At 35.8% G+C, this 23,431-nt stretch overlaps 1 protein-coding gene across 2 annotated transcripts; it reads right to left on the bottom strand.

Annotated features, from left to right (window-relative positions):
• Positions 1 to 4,931: 4,931 nt before the first annotated feature.
• On the bottom strand, positions 4,932 to 23,330 carry Smp_034270.1 (hypothetical protein; the record flags this gene model as incomplete). 2 transcript variants are annotated; one of them, XM_018795499.1, is made up of 10 exons in its annotated part: positions 4,932 to 5,054; positions 8,168 to 9,059; positions 10,461 to 10,552; positions 18,949 to 19,028; positions 21,314 to 22,750; positions 22,794 to 22,895; positions 22,934 to 22,972; positions 23,009 to 23,041; positions 23,096 to 23,220; positions 23,263 to 23,330. In XM_018795499.1, the coding sequence occupies 9 exons, from the start codon at positions 23,097 to 23,099 to the stop codon at positions 4,932 to 4,934; spliced, it is 2,802 nt and encodes a 933-aa protein (XP_018649804.1). The 2 variants fall into 2 exon arrangements, with proteins under 2 accessions (XP_018649804.1, XP_018649805.1); XM_018795497.1 differs by lacking the exon at positions 23,263 to 23,330 and having other exon boundaries at positions 23,009 to 23,062; positions 23,096 to 23,099.
• Between the last annotated feature and the right edge of the window lie 101 nt (positions 23,331 to 23,431).

Genomic DNA, 23,431 nt, shown 5'->3' with positions numbered 1-23,431 from the left:
TAGCTTCAATTGACTCATGATTTCAACTATATGTAAATGTAATAATTAATTTGATAATTGACTATGTCAGATAAACTGTTTTGAAATAACCCTCATTTTTTCCTGTTTTTTTTTTTTAAACAGATGAACAATTACATATAGATAGAATAAGAGAAAAAATATTTCTTAATTTGACTAATAGTATTAACACATTAATTTATTATTTTATGAACTAGAGGCAATTCATATTTACTGACAATTTGTCCTGACCACTAGACCACAGCGACAATTTGGTCCCCGAGTACCCTGGTACGGTCGAGAGTGGGGAGGAGCACCTTTCCTCTCGCAATGCCCACATGGTCACCTACATACAATCACTACCAGGGAAGTCCTGCTCAATACCTTCTCACACCACGGTGTTGTTTACGAAATTAAGAGGACGATAAGCGGATGTCCGGTCCTTTAACCGGGTTGGTAGACACGGAAAATCCACCTAGGGGAGTTGGAAAACCCTCATTCCAAACCAATGGGGCACATGGGCTCTAGTATCCTGAAGGAACAAATGGCGTATGAACCAATTGTTGGTCACCAGCTACCATGGAACTGCATCTCCTCACGATGCTCCACTGCCTTGTGGATCAGATCTTTCGGTCAAAGGCTCCGGGTGTGGCTCCCTAAGAAAACCACCTGCTTCAGTTTGGGCACCTGGTCAATATCATAGCCCTCACACAAATCAAATAAGATTTGTGTGGCGCATATCTATCTGGTGCCCCTTTGTACCAATATTTATGTGTTTAAATAAATAAATAAACTGATAATTTGATGATCCTCACAAATCTATAATTTAAACAAAATTACTTAGAATTATTCTGATATTTAATTATAAACATTGAATCAAAATTAGAACTTTTTTTTTAGAAAAAAAATAGTGTCTTAAGTAATCGGAAAAATTATTGTTAGACTAGAATTGCTTATCAAGTTATAGTTATGATTAAATTATTACAAGGCTAGGAACAATTATAGGTTACATAAAACTCATCAATTGAGAGGTCTAATATAATGAACATAATAAGTAATAGTAACAAACAAAATGATCTAACTTACTAAATGATTATTAATATAAAGAGTTAATGTGATCTGTATGATGAAACACTATAACATGTGTAAATAGTGATCTATATTAGACATTCAGCCATTCACTTGGTAAGATATGTGATTTAGTTCAGATTGTCATACCATGTTAGTAGAACGAAATGTAATTATAAAGCTAAATCCCATAGTAGTAGAAACAGTAATGGTATCAGTAGAAAAGATCAAGTACAGAGAAAAAGGTATAAGAAGATTTCGAGATTCAGAGTCCATGGGAAAACATATAGTGATCTGAGCTAATACATTAATTGAATTATTCATTGTTAAAACACATTATCATCTCATGTATAGTTTCATCTTATTCTCACTTCTCGCATATTCTGATTGTCTTTTGTGAAATTTGTTGAGTTCTTTGTTGTTCTACAACGAATATTTACGACAATATATACTAAAGCACAATTTGTACATGTTTTATGAGCCTTTCTCTTATATACTTTCCAATATCTTGTCACCATCTTGAAGAAATCAGCATTAATAAAATTTATCGATGCAGAGACTATTTGTAATATAAAGAGGAATTTTCATGGAAATTATACTGTTATACAACCCAATAACCAATTACAGATATGTGTACATGGATATGACTTACACTTTGTGTCCAACGAGCTAATATAACCAGAATGGAGTTAGAACCTACAACATAGTGGATGAGAGTCTAATGTTAAAAAGTAAGGTAAACTAACAAATAGGAAGAGATTGGATCGACTAAGAAAATAAGATTTGTATTTCAGTAAGATAAGAAATAATGATTGTAAAAAGAAAATGATTATAGAATACTGCTTAAGAAATCTAAACTATTTAAGTCAACCTTTAAATAACAGTAATTAACTAATTTGAAGTCGAACTCATAGTCTGAAATTAAATTATCTAGGTAAATATACGTGACAAAATTTATAACATTAAAGAGGACTACTAAATGAACTCTAATGAGGTAATCATCAGACATATAAATGTAGTGCGGTAAAATTTACATTACTATTAATATCCGCACAAGATGATAATGATGGCTGGTAATTTCTGCAGTTTTGTAGTAATAATTATGCCATACGACTTATACAGGTTAATTGAAAATAATTTAAGACATGTATGACAAAAAATACACGGTAAAATCCTAATATTATTATATATCTGAAAATAATCGACAGAAAATCCTAGATATGACTGTTACAATTGACCAAAGATTTCACGACATCGACTCATATCTAAACATTTTGTATCTCTCATATCAAGAAAAAGTATGCTAAACTGAAAAGTGTTAACAGATGAGAAACATTTCTAGTGTAGTCTAAAGAATTTATTCGCTCAAAAATTGTATCCAGGTATCAAGCAATTATCCATTGTGCATAACACAAAACATGGTTCGAATATGTAGTAGCCTAAATTGTAACAGTCAGTCAGTCACAACGTAGAACTTCGTACGTACGTACATCAGTTCGAGTTGCCATACCACACTAGCACAGAGATGCAGTTGTCGATTCAGATCCCATAGTGATAGAAGTAGTAAGAGTATAAGTATTATGTGAAAGATTAGGGTTTGAAGATGTTATTCGAGGAGTATAATCCAATGAAATAAATTGGGAAAGAGAAAAAAGATAGAGATATGAAGAATTCAGAAGATTAGAATTTTGCAGAACACAAAGAGTCGATGCACCTTCGCCATTGCAAACGATTTTGAGCCATGTCATTCAAGGTCTCTAACCATCGATTGCTATCATCTCGCGAATCCCAACCAGGTAGTCTACACCTACCAACATGGCTCAGTCCACTTGTCAGTAACTTTTTGGATTTGTGCCACGTTTTGGTCTGACCGCCCTAGCTTTCTTCCAACCTACTCCTACACCATAAAACACCGCACTTCGGGGCAGTCGGTGGTTGGGCATACGTAACACGTGTCCCAGCCATCTCAAATGATGAAGTTTCACTACTTCGTCAATCGATTTGCCATCCTTACCTAGTACCCGTTTCCTAACATCTGCATTACTTACTCGGTGGTCCCAGGATATACGAGCAATGCTTCGAAGACATCTATGATCGAATACTAGTAGCCTACGAATGTCCTCCACTCTTATCGGCCATGTTTCACTGCCATAAAGTAGAACGGAACGAGCTGCTGCACAGTAAACCCGTCCTTTTGTTGCTAGACGGATATCTCGCCTACGCCATAAATGACGCAAGTTGGCAAAAGCTAGACGAGCCATCTGTATCCGTGCTGAGATTTCATCACACACCAGACCACAAGGGCTGATGAGACTCCCAAGATAAGTGAAGCGGTCAACACGCTCAACTACTTCACTCCCTATCATTAGTTCAGGTGCCGATGCAACCCAATCCTGAAGTAACATTTTGCACTTCGAGGGAGAGAATCGCATCCCGAACATGCCTGCATAGTTGCTTATGGTGGTCAGAAGACTCTGCAATTTGTCAGCATCTTCACCAAATAGAACTATGTCGTCGGCGTATTCTAAGTCAACAAGTGAGCCTCCTGGTATAAGTTCAACTCCAGGAGATTTAGATGATGAAAGTGTTATCGCTAAAAGCATGTCGACGACAAAGTTAAACAAGAATGGGGAGAGTGGACAGCCCTGACGAACACCACTTGAGGTAACCAATTCTGATGACAGTTCGTCATAGGCTCTAACTCGACCAGTTGTGTTCGAGTAGAGAGCCTTTATGAGGTTAATGTACTTCTTTGGTACTCCTTTCACTGACAAACACTGCCATAGAACCTCACGATCAACGGAGTCGAATGCAGCCTTAAGGTCGAGAAATACTACGATTGTGGGACGTCTGAATGTATGTCTATGTTCTAGGACCTGACGTAGAGTGAATATCTGGTCTATACAACCACGTCCAGGTCGAAAACCAGCCTGGTTTTCTCTAGTCTGCTCTTCACGAGCTTTGGTTAGGCGCCTAAGTATTATTGAAGCTAATATTTTAGACACTATATTAGTCAAACTGATTCCTCTGTGATTGTCACAAGAGGACTTTTGTCCTTTCTTATAGACTGGCACAATCAGTGATTGGGACTAGTCAGATGGAATTACGTCCAGCTCCCAGATTCTACCTAAGACCTCAGTCAATCTCGCTGCTAGTACTGGACCACCCTCCCTAAAAATCTCAGGAGTAAACCTGTCAACAACTCAAACACCAGCACAAGTAGAAAGAAAATTAAAAGGATAAACTAATATTGATTGTAACGGAAATATAAAATGAAGAATTATGGATGATATTAAGTTGAAAATTTAATAGAAAACAAGAAATCGATGAAACAATACCTTTAAGCCTTCATTTTTAGCTAAATCACTCAACATCTGATTGAAGGGTTAATTCATACACCTAATTAACTGAATCACTTCATGAGATTTCATTAAGCACAATGATCAAATGTTAATAAGTATAATTTGTCAAAATCTCATGAACTTATCAATATCAATAACATAAGAAATGAAGTTCAGATTTGTTCGATACAGTAGGAAGAGATACATGAAACGAAAATTATTAGGGAACATGTGAACTTGATGACCGTTGCACAAAGAGTTGCCAAACATTTTCTACAACATACACCTATATATATATATATATATATATATATATATATATATATATACTGTAAGAGTATGATTTTTTATTTACCCATGAAACAGTCTGAGAATACAGATTTACCTGAGAAATAACTGACAGCAAAAACTAACAAAATAAATGAACAACATATTTGAATGTTCTACTTAACAAAATATGAAACAAAATGCTTATTTGAAAAAAAAACAATCTAGAGCTGAATTGTTTCTATGATGGGCAGAAAGTTAAGCATTAAAAAACAAACCTTGAACAGTAGTAGAACCTGAAGATCGAAATGATGTTCGAGCTGTTTTCCTACTCCTTCCAGTAATGGATTTTTCACGCATATCACTGACAACAACGCGACTCTGAAACAAATCAAATTGGAATGGGTTTTAACGTAAACAATTAAAGAGTAATATTCTCAAAGATTGAATAATGAAATCAAATAAAATCATTTTAATTAAAACATTTTACTGTAAGATAATTAAAACAAAAATAAAAATAAGTTGAGCGGTTATTGAAACGAAAACAACTGCCAATAAATCGACACAATAGACTGAGTAATAAAATCTCAGATTAGAAAAGAATGAACAGAATTATGGACTAACAAATGCCCTGGTACGGCCGAGAGTAGGGAGAGTCCGCTCTCCCTCTCGAAATGCTCTCACATGGCCACGCGAATATATAGCCTCTGCCAGGAAAGTCCTACTCACTGCCTTCTCGTGGCACTACTGTTGTTTACCAAATTGAGAGGACGAAAAGCGAATGTCCGGCGCTTTAACCGGGTTGGTGGACACGGAAAATCCACCTAGGGGAGTTGGAAAACCCTTATTCCAAACCAATGGGGCACATGGGTTGGCTCCAGTATCCTGAAGGAACAAATGGCGTATGAACCAATCGCTGGTCACCGACTACCATGGAACTGCATCTCCTCACGATGCTCCACTGCCTCTTGGACCAGACCTTTAGGTCAAAGGCTCCGGGTGTGGCTCCCTAAGAAAACCACCTGCTTCAGTTTGGGCACCTGGTCAATATCATAGCCCTCACACAAATCAAATAAGATTTGTGTGGCGCATATCTATCTGGTACCCCTTTGTATCAATATTTATGTGTTCAAATAAATAAATAAAACTAACAACATTTTACATCAGTTGTATACAGTGATATAAACTATTTAAGGTGATTAAACTAGTGTAGTATTTCCTGTAAGATAATTAGGTGTAAATATTATCATATTTGCTGAAACTTTGTTTAGTTACTAAACATAAGTTAGGCAGATGAATGGAGTAAACAATGGAGAAATTTTAAAACAATTCAATAGGTCAAATTATCATATTTCGAAATGATAACAGTAAAAGAGACTGAACAAGATGGAAATAAAAAATAATAATTAAATTGAATAAAAGAAAACACAGTCTATGACAGCAAGAGTTTTCTTACATGAAGACAAGTAGCCAACAAATTTATAGCGTTGCAAATAAGTACAAATACTATCGTTTTTCATTTAGATGACTTCATTAAAAATCAAGCACAGAATATCTCTGGGAAAATAAACCGAGCTAACAGTCAGAAATTTACGGAATACGACAGTATTTTAATTAGAATACTGTATAACTTCTCCAGTTTTACTATAACACCAACTAGCAAGTAGTATGAATAAAGTTAGTGACTTAGTGCTTGTTTATAACAAAGCTTATTCACCTTAAATGATAAATATGCATAGCTTTATTGAATGATTTTAATTGTTTCACTGAAAACCAGCACATTATCTTGACCACCAATTCTTGATCCCTTGATAGTATCATTACTTTAGAATTAATAAGTGGCACAACAAATACTATGGGATCACAACGATCCCATAAGCACTTAGCATGATATACGTTACCAAATATACATCAAGTTAGTATAACTTATAAAAAATATTTCAGTCAGTAAACTACTAAGGTTGCTCTAAATCATAAATCCGAAAGCTTCACTGTCTATTTCAAATCGAAATAACATCATTTCTAAGTCGGCAATTATTAGTAGAGTTGGGCAGCGACTTGAGATAACGAAAAACATGTGTGCATAGAAGACATCTACACTGATAGATTAAAATCAAACAAATCTACTTTCTATAAAAAGTAAAAACGAAATTCATATGCAAAAACAACTCTAATTAAATAATGTACACTTGAAAGATTAGAGTGAACATGTAAACCGAAATGTATCAAGATAATAAGAACTGAGGTTTGTAACATGTACAATATACATTCACTATAATCAATTCTGAACATGCCAACCACAAGAAGTTAGATACAAGTAGGATAGAGGTTGTTCAGTAATTAAAGTGCTCAGCATCTAACCAATAATTTCCAAGTTCAGACCTCGCTCTACTTACGTCAGTTAGGGTGACACAATAGTTTTATTAACTCGGATACAACTTGGGTAGCTCAGTTGAATACACTTGATAAATGACTTAAATAAACATCAAGAACAAACAAAACAAATACAAGTTTATGTACTTAGCTCTGGGTTACACTTCAAGTATGAAGTCTAGATTTAACTGTTTAAACCATAGTTGGAGCTGGATTTGAAACTTCATCCTAACGAATCGCAAACTAAATACTATAATTATTAACCAACAATTCACTGAATACTCTACTATACAGGTATTTTGATAAATAACAGCTTTATTCTGAGTTACACGTGATCTACTAACCATAGAGTTTCACAAATACATCTGTAAAACAGCGAAATGTATACAGCAATATCATTCTGTTATCTCTAAAAATTTAACTGTTATAAAAAATACCAAGGTTTTCTCTATTTATAATTATTTTCTAAAATATAATGTATCAAGTGAACTATAATTTCAGTAGCTCACTATCATCGCATAATACTACTTTATATTACGGGTATAAATAAATAACCGGCCAGTGGAGTTCAACCTTGTTAGGTGTGAGGCAGTTGCCTACCGAAGACAATGATAGATGGTCGCGCAATATCGTGGATTTGTTGAAGTTAGACATTAACACTGTTGGATGCCGGCTCACTGGTCTAGAGGTTAAGCGTTAGCGCGCAAAGCCAAAGGTCCTGTAATCGCGTCCCACGTGCAGGATCGCTGATGCACACTGCCGAGTCTCATACTAGGACAAAACGGTCGTCCAGTTCTTTTAGGTTTTCAATGGTGGGCTAACATTGATCGGTTCATGATCTCAATTTAAAAGCTGAACGGGATAATTGTTTAATAAATCTTTAAAGCCTAGTAATAGTTATATTTAAGTGAACATCCGGACGGTATACAAATAGATTTGTCATCTCTTTTGCACTAAAAAAGGGATTAAAGTTTTTAAATTTAACAACCCTTTATTTTAAATCGACCTAATGAAATTTTAGTTGCAAATAATTTTTTTTCAAAATAGTTGATAATATGCTTTAGTTAGTCGAAAGTTCAACTTGAATACCTCAATTACAAAAACCAACAAACTGAAATTACCTGACTTTCTTGTAATTTGCGGGTGTTTAATGACAAATGTGGATACAGAGTAGTAGCAGTTGTTGTCGTAGTAGAAGTAGCAATAGAACCAAAATTAGTTGTTTCATCAACAAACGGAACATTTACTTTTCGAAGTAAATTTATATCATGGGAAGAATCATTATAATGTTCTTCTGAGCACAAATCTTCGTTAGTGATAAGATTATCCAAATTGATGGTTGTATCGGCAGATCCTTCAATGGGATAACAGCTCAATCGATTAGCCCAAGGTTGTGCAGGTTGACAATTGGACAAACAATGACTTTGAGCAACATACTGAGGTTCATTTATCAATCTAGTATTCGAATAAGAGGTTGATGAATAACCAGTTGTTTGTTTACGATTAGGATACATTAGAATATTGGGTGTGTTGGATTCACTAAAACATTCTCCCATTTGTGTTGTTCCTGATCCCATAGGATTAAATTGAAAGTGATGCATATCAAGATTGGAGTTGATAGACGCGGTTTGAGGTGAGTAAGACAAAAAAGATTCTGTTTGTGGTCTTATGTCAATAGCACATGGCTGGGCGATGACAACTGTTTTATTTCGTTGATGTAATCTAGCTGTTAGTTTGTTTGACACATATCTCAAATCGTTAGGACCATTAGAGTTAAGTGCGTTGGGATATATTGGACACCTAACTTGTGTATCATGTGCAGAAAACGTTGTATTATGACGCAATAGCTGTGAATGATTTGGAACTCGAGGTGTTTGATAAGTTAACACTCCTGGGGTTTCACAGAAACTTTCATTATTACTAAATTCATCAGTGAGGTCAATGACTGTATTAGGTGAACCAGAAGTTTGTACAGCCCATGGAAACTGTTGACAGGGAGTGTTTGGTACTTGTCTGGAAAAGTAAATTATGCAATAAAAGATCAAATAAATATCAGGTGCATTCTAAGAAGAGTTCAATTAGTAAAGGTCTTAACAAGTTTTCAATAAACACAACAGATCAAAAATTGACTGTAACTAACTATTGTGTTTAAACCAACGACAATGAACTTACAATGAGAAAGTTATTATTTAGACAAATCAGCAAAGAATTCCACCTTGACAATAGTCAACAACAAAAGTACGTTTTAAACCAAAACATGATAAACAATAATTACTGATTACTAGTTTACTGTCATTATTTTATGCTTAAAATAGATTGGTTTTTCTCTTGTCACAAATTATAAACAATTGAGAGGAATGGATATATTATATTTAGTACAGTACAGGAAGATGGACAAAGTAAATTATTCACTTGACTTCTAGTTTTGTATAAACATCTACTGTACAGAAAACCCTCACTCTCAGATGCAGCGATTCCGTCAGATAAATGATTACCTTCTAGATTTAATAAAAGTGAAAAGAAATATCTTTGGGCAATGATTCACATTACCTTAATGGTAAATGGATGGAACAGAAAGATATTATCTCATATATAATCTTTAACTCTGTAGACTCGATAAGGATAGGACAACATATATAAGCGAACAATATTGTTTTCAATTAGATTCCCACCAGGTTTTACTCTAATGTACAGTAATATTTATATGCATATAAGATTACAAGTATTTACAAACAGTTGTCTACGCAAGATACTCAACATCCATCGACCGGAAACCATCAGCAACAGCCTTCTGTGAGAGAGGACAAACCAGCTTCCACATGAAGAGGAAATTAGGAAAAGATTTTGGAAGCGAATCGGACATACATTGAGGAAATCGCCAAACTGCACCATGATGCAAGCGCTAACTTGGAATCATGAGGGGAAGCGGAAAAGAGGAAGGCCGAAGAACACATTACGTTGGGAAGTGGAAGCACGTATGAAAAGGATGAAAAACAACTGGAAAGGACTGACCAGGACAGGGTTGTATGGAAAGTGCTGGTGGGCAGCCTTTGCTCCTCCGTGTGGGGTAACAGGCGTAAGCAGGTAAGTAAGTATTCTTATCACAACTAGTACATCTGTCATCACACTATCAATTCATACTTTTATTATTATTATTACGCTTATTTATTTAATCTATTCCACTGTTATCATTGAAACATTAACTTCCTTGATTACTTTAATAATTTCGTATATGCATATAAATATTAATGCACATTAGAGTAAAACCTAGTGGGGATCTAATTGGAAACGATATTGTTCGCTTTTATATTTTGTTCTAATTTGCAATATGGGGTTTTAAGATTGGGGGGAAAATGCGTCTCCATAATTGATGAATATTCACTGATGTTATGTTGGAAATAAATTTCAACTAACCTTAAGATTTGTTGTTTTTTCCTTGCTTCACGCATAAGAAGGCGTAAATCATGTTGACGGGGGACCCTGCGTTTCTCCTCAATTGTATGTACCTGGAGGAAAATATTTTACGCCAGATTAATACACATATATGAATTATGTGATAACCGATATGTAATATTCACATTGTTTTACTGGCTGGTAGCTATTAGTTTCTTCAATTTAACAATATGCTACGGTAAACAGTATAAATTTACAAGTCGACTTTTGTATGTAAAATAGATTCCTATCTGAACTTTGCACAAGTGAAATGTCACAAAGTTTACAGTTGATAGAAGTAAATTCATGAAAATAAGCATTATACGTACAAGTTTTTCTATTCTAATGATAAAGCAGTTGAAACTAAGTTGACAGATAAGCATAACAGAAAACAAAATAGTATACTTGTGGTGTGTGCTACTTATGTTGACATATGTAGTATATAACGCTAGTCAGAAATAGAATGTCTAGCAGCAGAAGGTTGAGAAGATCGTGGAGGAAAGAACGGGAACAGAAAGCAATGGGTATGGAAATGCAGGAACAATGAAGTCGGAGATAATTAATGAACATTTTACAAATTAAGTATTGGAGTATGATTTTTCTATTCTACCAAGTAACTTTATAATTTTGTGCTGAATATAATCGGTTGTCCTCATCTGTGTTCTCCTTTACTACATACTGAGTTAATAGACAGAATTTTAACCTTAGAATATTGGAACTTAAGTGATAGAATTAGAAAACAGAGTTGGAATTTTGATTACGGAAAAAAGTCAGTAATTTATTGCAGAATAACAGTTAAAAATACAGGTATTTATGGTCGGTCAAATTAAAGTTGATTGAGGAGTTCAAGCCTGATATTTATTGTCTAGTAAACAAGCATTTTAATCATGAAGACCCGGCCACTTCATGAATACAAATAGTTTAATAACATCCAGTAAATTAAATATATTTATGATATATGCAGTTTATTTTAATTAAATCACCAAATATATACTTTATTTATTTATATCTAAGTTAATTTGTATGACAGCTAGTGATTATATAAATATATATACTTGGTTTTAAGCCACATTTTAAATGTGAAAGGTAGTGGTATAATTTGGTTGTTACAATAGGATTGATGAGATTGTAGAATTTTACTGAAATCATGAACTCATCGATGGTTCGCCTCCACAACCTAGTAGTCCCATACTAGGATGAAACGATCGTCCAGTGCTGCCAGGTCTAACTTAGATAAATTCATGATTTCAATGAAATACTATTTAATTGCTAAAAATGAAATAAGTGGTTCATTGTTGAAACCTGTAACTTAATGGCTGAAAGTTGAATCCCCATCATACATGAAATAAACAGTCAATTTACATTTTCCAGGAACATTCATCTATACAGTAACAGAGGCTAGGATGGAATTTCAGAAAAGATCGATAGAAAAAAAACATTTAACAACTTAGTGAATACAAATTATACATCAAATTTGTTTTCCAGTTGTATCTAGTAAACGTATACATAATTAATATAAATAGTTGTTAGATGAAAAGATTGAATTTCGGCATGTTCCTTTTTTGTTTTCTTAATTACGAACAAACTTTTTTTTAAAAATTATTACTAAAAAAAAGTGTTAATTTTCCTTTGTAGACAACGCACAATCAAACAAAAAGTACTATGGTTAGTATATTTATCAGATTGGAGTAATTAAGATCTAGAAGTGACGAATTCTTCTAATAGTACACTATAGTAATACTAGACGTATAAAATTTTTATTCTAAAGGTAACTGATTAATAATAGGCATTCTGAAATGAAAAGCCTGAAGTGTTTTTAGATTATGGATGTGTGTGTGGTTTAATTCATAGAATACATGAACATAGGTACAACGGGATACCAAAATATATATGCTCCAACATTAATCATAAGGGTGTAAAAAAGAAAGAGGAAGGGAAGTGAGTATGACGAAAAGAACACAAATGAATATAAACTAGTGTATGAGAGTGAAATAATAATAATAATAATAATGATAGTAATATTATGAAATTTTTATTTACTTAATTTATTTCAACACATAAATATTGGTACAAGGAAGCACCAGATATATATGCGCCATACAAATCTCATTCGATTTGCTTGAGAGCTGTGATACTGCCCAGGTGCCCAAACTGAAGCAGGTGGTTTTCTTAGGGGCCCACACCCGGAACCTTTGACCGAAAGATCTGATCCACAAGGCAGTGGAGCATATTATGAAAAGCAGTTCAGTTAGGAAAAATATAACCAGAAAGAATTCCAGTTAAAGAAGTTACGTCCGTTTTTATGAAGAAAGTAAAAGTTACAACAGAATCGCCACTGACTTTGATTCTGAGCCATTTCTGATAACATCTCAAGCCACTGTGTTGCATCATCTCTAGGACTCCAAACAGGGAGTAGTGAAGGATTAACAGAAACAGGACCCGCATAGCTTTCTTTCACACCACGACACTGTCATACATTGATCATCTCTCCACTTTATTCAACCATTCCTAGTGTCAGCCTGTAACACACCATGTGCGATTCACTGGCACGACATTCGTGGGACACGTCCAAGCCACTGAAGTCGGTGTTTCAGGATGATGACACCAACTTAATTATCGTCTCTGCGTCCGAACACACGATGCCGAACCTCTGCATTACTAACCTGATGTTGCCACTGAATGTCAGCAATCTTTCGGAAGCAACGATGATCAAACACAGAGAGCCACTTAACATCCTTAACTAAGAGAGATCAGGTTTCACAAGCACAGAGTAAACTGCTCTGACCAACGCTTTATAGATTCGACCTTTTACAGCCAGCCTAACATTACGAAGGCGCAAAGATGGCTCAGATTAGCATAAGCCGCTCTGGCTTTCACTGTATGTTCATTAATCTCATAACTCACGCCATCACCAACACTTACACAGCTATCCAGATACACGAACCTCTCGACTACTTTTTGTCTATTCAGTACAAAGAGTGAGCTCATGTTTATGTTCCTGTCAGTCTTGTAAAGGTAATTTGCACTTGGAAAGTGCAAAGCACATCCCATACCTACGGACACTTACTGCCAACTGATTAAGTGCGGATAGCATGAGTTGGGTATCATTACACAGTAGGACAATATCATACACATACTCAAGGTCGAAAAGTCTTTCTTCAGGCTAAACATCCACACAATCGATACCTACATCCATCAGAGCTGTTTCCAGAAGGTCATCGATAGCAAAGTTGAAGAGGAATCGTGAGATTGGGCAGCATTTCCTAACTCCAATGCTTGAATGGAACAATGGGAAGGGGTGGTTGCATGCCTCACTTTTCCTGAGGTGTCTTCAAATAGGTCTTTCAAGATGTTGATAAACTTCTAAGACACATTTTTCTTCAATAGACAACCCCAGAGAAAAGTCCTGTCCAACGAACTGAAGGAGACACAGATATCAAGAACACCACGATTGTTGGTCTGCAATAAGTATGACGGTGTTTTAACATTTGGAAGAGGGTGAAGAAATGATCAATACATATAATTGACTGGCATCTAATCAGCTTCACAGATCCAAGCGAATTTCGTCTTGTGATTTGGTTGAAGTGTTAATCATACATATCTACTCATTTTAGAGTCAGACTTGTTCCACAAAGTCACTACACGTACATAAATTACCAAAATAAAGTGACTTGGTCGAACATCCCAGCTACCATTTTTCTAATCGTACACTTATTATCACAAAATTTTCTGGTTTAGATTCGTTCTAGTTTATTATTTCTGCTAACCACATATAATTACATCTCCCATAAAACTCGTGCAACTTATCAAGAATTTAATTGCCAAGAAACTCAAGAAACACAAACACGGTAGTTCCTAGATTTTTCTTCTACTGTTCCTATCCCTTGAAAAAACTAGAAGCGATTATTTTAAAATCCATGCCTCAAGTATACTCAAAAATGAAGAGGTTTCATGAGAGCGAGACTGATCGTAAACATTTATGGATGAATATAGATGGACACTAATCCTTGTTTAAAAAGTTTTTATACATATTTTTGAATATTTAAAAGATGAATGAGGGAGTTTTATTGTAAAGTTGCATGTTTTATGCTGAGAATTCTCTACCGTAATCGAACATATGGTGTTGAACAAACCAGCATTATAATCAATGATTAAATACTACCGAAAAACATTATTTTGATTATCATATATCCACCAATCAAAAAAATGTATTCTACAAGAACATATTTTGAAATATTATTTAGCAGTAGGTAATAAGTTGTACACTTATTGTGTAATTCAAAAACGGGTGTTAAAAACCTAGTCAGTCAGTCAGTCAGCTACAACGTAGGACCAGGCACATATATGCATCGGTCCAAGTTGCCATACCTCTTTAGCACAACAAGATGAACACCGGATTCATAGAAGTAATTAATTTAGTGGTGGTAGTATATAAGGAAAGGTTGTATATAAGGATATAGTACAGGAAGGAAGAGAGATATGAAGCAATTTTAATCTCAAGGTTTAAGGGAAGATAAAGAGTGTATACACCTACGCCATTGTGATCGATTCTGAGCCATGTCACCTAGAGTCTCCAACCATTTATTACGATAGTCACGCGGACCCCAACCAGGTAGTCTGCATCTGCCAACATGGCTCAGGCTAGAAGTTAGTGACTTCAAACACTGATGCCATGTTTTGGTTTGGCTGCCCCTAACTCTCTTCCAACCGTCCCCAATACTAGTCATCATAGCGCGTCGTGGTAATCGGTGTTCAGGCATACGTAACACATGGCCCAACCATCTCAGTCGATGAAGATTTATCACCTCATCAACTGATTTACCATCGTTACCTAATACCCTGCGTCTAACCTCACTATTACTTACTCGGTGATCCCAGCAGATGCGAGCAATATTTCTAAGGCATCTGTGGTCAAATACTAGTAACCTACGAGTATCTTCTACTCTTAATGGCCATGTTTCGCAGCCGTAAAGTAGAACAGAGCGAACTGCTGCGCAGTATACTCGTCCCTTAATTGATAGACGGATATCTCGTCTTCGCCATAGGTGACGTAAGTTGGCAAAAGCCAAACGAGCTTTTTGAATCCGTGCTGAGATTTCGTCAGACACCAACCCATTAGGGCTGATCAGACTTCCAAGATAAGTGAAGTTGTCGACGCATTCGACTACTTCACTCTCTATCCTTAGTTCAGGTGTTGACGCAGGCCAGTCCTGGAGTAACAATTTACATTTGGATGGGGAGAAACGCATCCCAAACATCCTGGCATTATTACTCAGTTCCAACAGAAGACTCTGCATTTTGTCAGCGTCTTCACCAAACAGGACTATGTCATCTGCGTATTCTAAGTCGCTTAGTGGTCCCCCTGGTAGGAGATCAATTCCTGTAAACTCAGTCGACGAGAGTGTCATTTGCAGCAACAGGTCTATAATGAAGTTAAACAAAAAGGGGGATAGTGGACAGCCTTGACGGACACCACTTGAGGTTGTAAAATCATATGACAGTTCGCCATAAGCTCTCACTCGACTGATAGTGTTCGAGTAAAGAGCCTTCACAAGGTTTATGTACTTCTCAGGTACACCTTTCAATGACAGACACTGCCACAGAACCTCTCGGTCTACAGAGTCAAATGCTGCTTTCAAGTCAAGAAAAACTATCATTGTCGGACGCCGATAAGCATGTCTGTGCTCTAAAACTTGACGAATGGTGAATATGTGGTCGATACAGCCACGACCAGGTCTGAAGCCAGCCTGATTTTCTCGTGTTTGCAGTTCACGAGTTTTAGTTAGGCGCCTGATAATTATTGAGGCTAGTATTTTAGATACTATGTTAGTCAGACTAATCCCTCTATGGTTATCGCAGGATGATTTTGACCCCTTTTTATATATTGGGACAATCAGTGATTGTGACCAGTCGGATGGGATTACATCCGTCTCCCAGATTTTAGCCAGAATATTAGTCAACCTAATCGCTAAAATTGGACCACCATATTTAAAGACCTCTGGAGCCAATCCATCAGGACCAGCTGCTCTTCCTCGTTTCAGATTACCTATAGCCTTTTGAACTTCAAGTAGGGTCGGGGGGCCTACTTCAATGTTCCATTCAGGTTTTCTAGGAATAGTGGGTAGTTGTGCAGTAGCTGAAGGCCAGCTAAACTGCTCCTTAAAGTGTTCCGCCCATCGTTCTAAACGTTTGGGTAGAGAGCAGATAAGGGTTCCATCTTTTTCCGAGATCGTCTCACTTACACTTGACTTCTTAATTCCAGTTTCTTTTATTAGTCTGAATGGTTGCCTGGTGTTGCCTACAGCCGCTGCCTTTTCCATCTCTTTTGCTTTCGTTGCCCACCACTGCTCACGATCGTTCCTTAGACTTTTAGTTAACCTAGATCTAATTTGTTTACGCTCTTCGTCATGTTCAGAGCCTGATGGTATGAGTTTACGCGAATCCATCAGTGAAATAGACTTAGAAGAAATCCACTGGTTTTTTGGAATCCTATGGTTTAAATGACTAATAGATGTTACTGCTGTTTCCACAGCTGTTCGTATGCCTTTCCAAGCAGCATCTGGGTCAGTCTCGTTTACAGAACTGCCTAGATGTGAACTCAGTTGTCTCTGGAATTCGCATTTGGCTTTCTCGTCCTCCAGTTCAATCCTAACGGGTCTTCTTAGTTTACTTTTCCTGCGTCCATTGAGGCGCAGACAAATGCGCGCTCGTATTAAAGCGTGATCAGAGTCTAAACAAGTATTCCAATACGAGCGACAATCTTCTATTGAGCCTCTCCAACGATGACTGATGACAATATGGTCTATTTGAGTCCATCGTTGGTTTGGTGCAGGTGGCCGCCATGTTAGACGATGTCTCTCCTTATGTTTAAAATTAGTGCTTGCCAAAAATAAACGATTGTCTGAGCATAGTTGCAACAGACGATCACCATTATCGGTTCGTTGAGCCGGAATACTAAAACACCCACCTAGATGTCTTTCTGTTTGATTTAAGCTGCCTACCTGGGCATTAAAGTCACCCGCTACGACTACTATGTCTGAGCGCTTAGCTTTCTGAAGAAGCTCAGAGAGCTTTCTGTAAAAGTCATCTTTCACCTCATCATGGCTGCAGTCAGTGGGAGCGTAGGCTAAAAACCTAGTTATTTGGGAGATATTTCCATGAAACTAATCTGAAAGAAAAAGCTTTAAAACAGTGCATTGAGATAAAAGATCACAAATATCGAATAGAAAAATTCGTATAGAAACCGAAAAAAAACTGAATTCAATGGAAAACTGCTCACAACAAATGAGATGTATCAAATTCCAACAACTAATTACACATAGAAAAAATTTAATGCACAAACCCGACAAACTATCTGAACTTAAACAGGGAATAATTGCCATGGAAATAACGAGGAAATCGAAAATATATTAAAAATTACTAAAACAATATGTCAAAGGATTTTTTATTTCATCTAGAGGAACGTGTTAACTGAGATAACAACCCATAAATGGTTTATAGGTAATCATATGTAAAAAATGAATGAACAAGCACAAATATTATATGTTAATAGCTTTGATGAGCAAGTAAGAGTTAGAATACAACTTGTATGTTGCCCCACGTACTCAAAATATACATATTCAGAATCTACACAAGTACACTACTTATAATATGAAAGTCCAGAAAAAGATACGTAGATTGCACATTAAAAAGATCAACTAAAATCTTAACTACATATATCCCAAAAATATTGAGATTCGCAAATTACATATGGCAGACTATTTTCCATCTTTTTTCTAATAGTTTGTAACATATTATGCTTTTAAAATGACAATGCAAATGTAATGTTGACACAATACGAAAAAGAATGCCACGACAATACATAAAGATTAAACTCGTTAGAATTAACTATTCCCCTATAACATACAGTATATATAGTTAACTAATTTACCAAGTACATAGATACAAGCCATACTGTAAGTCTGAAAGCTAGTGATGCGACCTAGTTACTCGAATCGAATTAGGTGGAGGGTTTGAGCCTAGGACTTAGTGGCTGAAAGCCAAACGCCTTTACTACTAAGCCAGCGCTCTATCATTGTCTTACGCTAGTTTTCGGAAGAGTGCAGACAAAACCAATATTAACTTGAGACTAACCCTTAAAAACTATTTTGTACATTGTAGAATAACTACACATATGACGAGAGATATCCATATTTTCCTAAGTCGTGTAGAGGAATAAAGATTTAGTATCTATCTATTTTAAATACTATATCGCAAATCTTAATCAAATAAGCAAAAATGTCCTCTTAGAAGAAAAGATCGGATAAGTGATCGGAGAATAATTATTAATTCACTATGGTATTAATATTGACAATCTAGTAAACTTGGTAAAAAATGCATAGTGTTGAAAATTTCAATCGCTAGATAAGCAACAAGCAAAACGGAAAATAAGTAGAATCAAACCAAATCGATAGATGAAATAAAAACTTACTGTACATAAAATAGAATTTTTACACTTGATATCGTCCATTTCCAAGCAGCCACACTGAGTAAGAGGATCAAATGTATCCTCTGAAAAAAAAGGAAAAATAAATTGAATCCTACAGTAGGTTAGCATCAACCAAAAACTTTTGTCCAGATCGATAGAACACAATATCAACTTATATAAACCGGTTCTTTTAGTAATAACTCACCTAAAATAGTTTCACAAAAAGTGCATTTATACCAATCATCTCAATAGTACGGAAGTTATGCTGATGATTTTTTTGTTATTATTGTCATTACGTGAGTTATTCAGTAAACAATAACAGTGATTCAAAATAAAATGATAGTTTCTAATCAAACTTTCGAGGGTAAAGAGTCGAATGAAAAATGTTGTGTAGCCTTTATTAGACATCTCTTTCATAATTTCGGTAATACAAAATGCTGAGACCAACAAGTAACGATTTTGTAGTCCATTATATTTTTCTGTAATCGGTCAATCACATCTCAAATGGCCCACGACCAAAACTGTAAAAAATGTGCTTTGGACATTTTATTTGACATATATTGGATTCTTAGGCTTCTATCCCACTACTATAGTCAACACTAAAAATATATGTTAGGAACAAAAGAGACATGAATAGTTGTTTAGAGTTAACAAGTCTAATTGTCTAGTAATCGTTTTAGTTACTGTTTGCTTTTTGACTATAATAAAACGGTTTGATACTGTCAACAGAAAGCGGCTTTTTCACACAATGAATCAGTTCTTTAACAATTGGCACACATTTTTATAAGAATTGTAACAAGTTGCACCTAGGTCGCAATTATTTTTACTTAGAGTATTCAGCTGACGTTTTCAACTTTCTTGTATGCATCATCAGCCAAACTGACAGTTTCATAAATATTCAAAACCTGGATTAAGTAAGTTTGTGCACTATCTTAATGTTATGATCTCATATTTCATTTTTACTTAAATATAACACAGGGAATCAAGTAGCGTTTTTATAGGTTTTTACTTTACTCTGAGTCTACTAAGTACTAATTATGTTACTCACTCCTCATGATACTAACCTAAATAGACCTAAGATGGGTTTGAGCACGGAGGGCCCACTCAGGGGCGTTGGAAAACCCTGGTTCCAACTGTTTATGAAAAATGTGTCTATACGTACTGAAACAGCTAGGCAAAATAGGATACTGAGATGAACTGGAGAAACACTATTCAGTAGTATAAAAACTAGTTGTCTGATATTATGAAGTTATATAGACAAAATCTTGATATTAACGAACAGATATATATATATATATATATATATATATATATATAGGATGGCTGTCACGAATATTACATTTATCTATTAGAGTAGATCCGGCAGTTTACATGGTTTTTTGAGTTGCGCTACTGATTCCTGACTGAACAACAACATAGGGACTAAACATTAGTCGGCCATAGACACGGAAGATCTGATATAAATGAGGATCAGCCCAAGTTTCCATAACTCCCTTTAATATAATAGGAGTATCAGATAGCAAGGGTGATGAAAGAAAAAATGTATGTACATATAAATACCAATGTTAATGGAGATTAACATAGGAATTTATAGGATTTGGTGGTAAATATGAAAATGAAATTGCACTAATGAGATCTGTTCCGAGTCATAAAACGATATAATCCCATCTCCCTTCCACGCCTAAACTTAGGCCATTCTGGAATTAACATTCTATACCTAGAACAAAAACGTATCCGACACATCGCCAATTAAGGCATACTTTACGCTGATAAGATATCAGTCCATACATTCGTGAGTAGGCCCGATTAATCCTTGATTATCCCCAACTTGCTGTTTAAGTTAAGAGCCAAGAAACTGCAGAACTGTTGATCGGACGTGATTACCACAAAAGCACGGCTGTTGGTTATCATGAGATGTAATAAGCGATTGATAATTATTCGGTGGTAATACACCCACCTGTCAAACTGATATTTTGGTCTAACTGTAACGACCGAGCCATTATACCTAATAACATCTAGAATTGATTTATAATGACCCATTGAGAGGTTGATGCTAATTTCATTGGGGTTACTGATAAGTAGTGAGCAACTCGACATCAGCCATAACTTAAATGAATTACTCGTTATGATCTTCCATCCACTGTTTCAATAGTCAAAGCTGAAAGTGGATTAATTGTTAGCACTTTTAGCAAATGAGGGTAGATCGAAAAAACAAAATTTTTGAAAAATCGTGGATATATGGTAATTGTATGAAAAGTTCATTCAAAGTATTTTGTCTGGAAATACCTTTTGTACTGATTTTTGTGTAGTGTGAACAGACAAAATTTTGCTGAACTCTATGGTATACAAAACAAACAATTAAATCTACCTAGCTCTTCCAAGAATTCTTGTAATTCGCCAGTACTCCTAGCCATATTGCCAGAGGGACCAGAAATCAAAGATTCTGGAGGCCAGTTAATCCGAGATGAACCATCATTCACCACGTCTAGTTTTGAGGACTTTTCTGGTTGTATTAAAATGTTTGGTTGGACAAATCGATTAGTGTCACTCGAAGTCGAAGCTTCATTACCTTCCAAGTTTTCTGTTTGATAATATTGTGAGATGAACGAAGGCGCTAAATGCACACCCTTTATCTGTCTAGGGGCTTGTTGCAATAAAATTGTTTGATTTCTTGGGGTTGATAGCCGCTGAAATGCCAATAAACGTCTGACGTTATCGGCTTTGTGTGTGGCATCTGATGACGTCGGTCGTTCACCAGTAATCCAGCCATGAAAACCATTCCGCCTCAACTCACTATTAACTAACTTACTATCAAATTCCTGACGATTGTTTTTTAGATGATACACAGCTGACTCTGCTTCCCTACTGGGATGCACTTTAGTCAATGCTTCACCCGGGAACATCGGTTGAGAGGAAGTGGAACCTAGAGGGACGTTGTTACGAAGACAAACCGTCGAAAGCTTGCACTTGACTTTGCATTTGGAAGTTGATTTCATGTCTGATAAAGGAAGTGAAGTGACTGCTTTTGTACTATTTACATTGAAAATTGTTGTTGGGATAGTAATACTAGAATCAGTATTATGCTGATCAGAAATACCGATTCCACTGCTAGAACTAGAGTGAGATGAGCGTGAAACAGGTCGATTCGCAACCTCAGAACGGAACTGGTTGAAACCAAATGTCGTGTCATCAGAAACATTTGATGAACTGGAACTTGGAAGATGTGGAGACAACGAAGGTGTCGGGGGATATGACGAACAGCGAAAAACTGAATTAGCGTGAGATCCAATGCCAGAATCGTTAGAATGATTAAAACTTGACCGACATTCAAACATATCTTTCCCCAGGTGTCGACTTTCCTCAACCTGACCTTTGGAAGTAAGTTCATAAAAATTACCAGAAGAATGCTCTCTAGGACAAACAACGGACCACACAGATCGCTCATTAGGTTTACTTTCTGTGGGTTTTTTCAAAAGCTTCTTGGACACTTCCTCACTTTGAGATATTCTTCCATCTGACTTTGCTAATTTCAACAAAACCGGTTCTCTAAGTTCCTCATGACTAGTCTTTTCAACCTCTCCATCTGTAATAACTGTTTTCGATATGCTCATTTTAACTGAGTAAGGCGTGGCGTCTGAAGAGTTTGGCGTACTGCGTTTAGGACGTTTGAGAGGTGCGACCTTAGTGCGTTTGGAAGTCCGATCCTTTTTGGAATCAATTTCAGCCTGACATTCACACCAAGAAACAGCTTCGTAGGGTAATACAGCGGAACTAACAAACTTCGAAGGCTCTGAGTGCCGGTCGTCTAGTAAAAAAAATTATCATACAATGTAAATAAAAAAACAAACCATAATGCAAAGAAATGCTCTCCGGAAGAAGCATAATATTGCATATTTCACACTTTATGAGATAGTCAATGGAGGAAAACTGACTTTTAAGAAAGGGAAAGTCTGTGTAGGAGTGTTTTCTCTGTAAAATAAAAACTTACTGCTCAGCTTTATATTGTTAAAACAGTCAGAGGATTCATCTACAAAACAAACATATAATTATTACACAAACTGACTAATATTATCGACTGTCTGGTCGAAAATAAAATCTTCCCATGGATTTTTGAAATCTATATTTTGAAATAGGTTTCAATAACTTTTACCCATTATTTGAGCCAGTATGTACAAATATCTTCGGAAATAATGTATATTAACAGTCAGTAAGTATTAAAAAGAACATTTTCAAAAGCTCCTGTGGACTAAAATGCGGATTATTTCTTCATTTAATCTGAATTCGAGACTATTGTATTTCACCACGAGAACTACTAACCATGAAAGACCAAGTAGAAAACAGCTGAGCGAAGTACATTCATATGCAACTACTTTCATTGTGCGCGCTACCACTTGTCAGCACCAAACAAAATGTGGAATTAAGTTGCTTCGGAAACTAGAGGTTAATATTGACTAAGGCGATAAATTAGACGACAGAGAATCATAAA

The sequence above is a fragment of the Schistosoma mansoni genome, chromosome 2, assembly GCF_000237925.1.
Source record: "Schistosoma mansoni strain Puerto Rico chromosome 2, complete genome".
Classification (NCBI taxonomy): Eukaryota; Metazoa; Platyhelminthes; class Trematoda; order Strigeidida; family Schistosomatidae; genus Schistosoma; species Schistosoma mansoni.
Note: the sequence above shows the minus strand (reverse complement) of the source record. Positions and strands in the feature narration are given on the sequence as shown.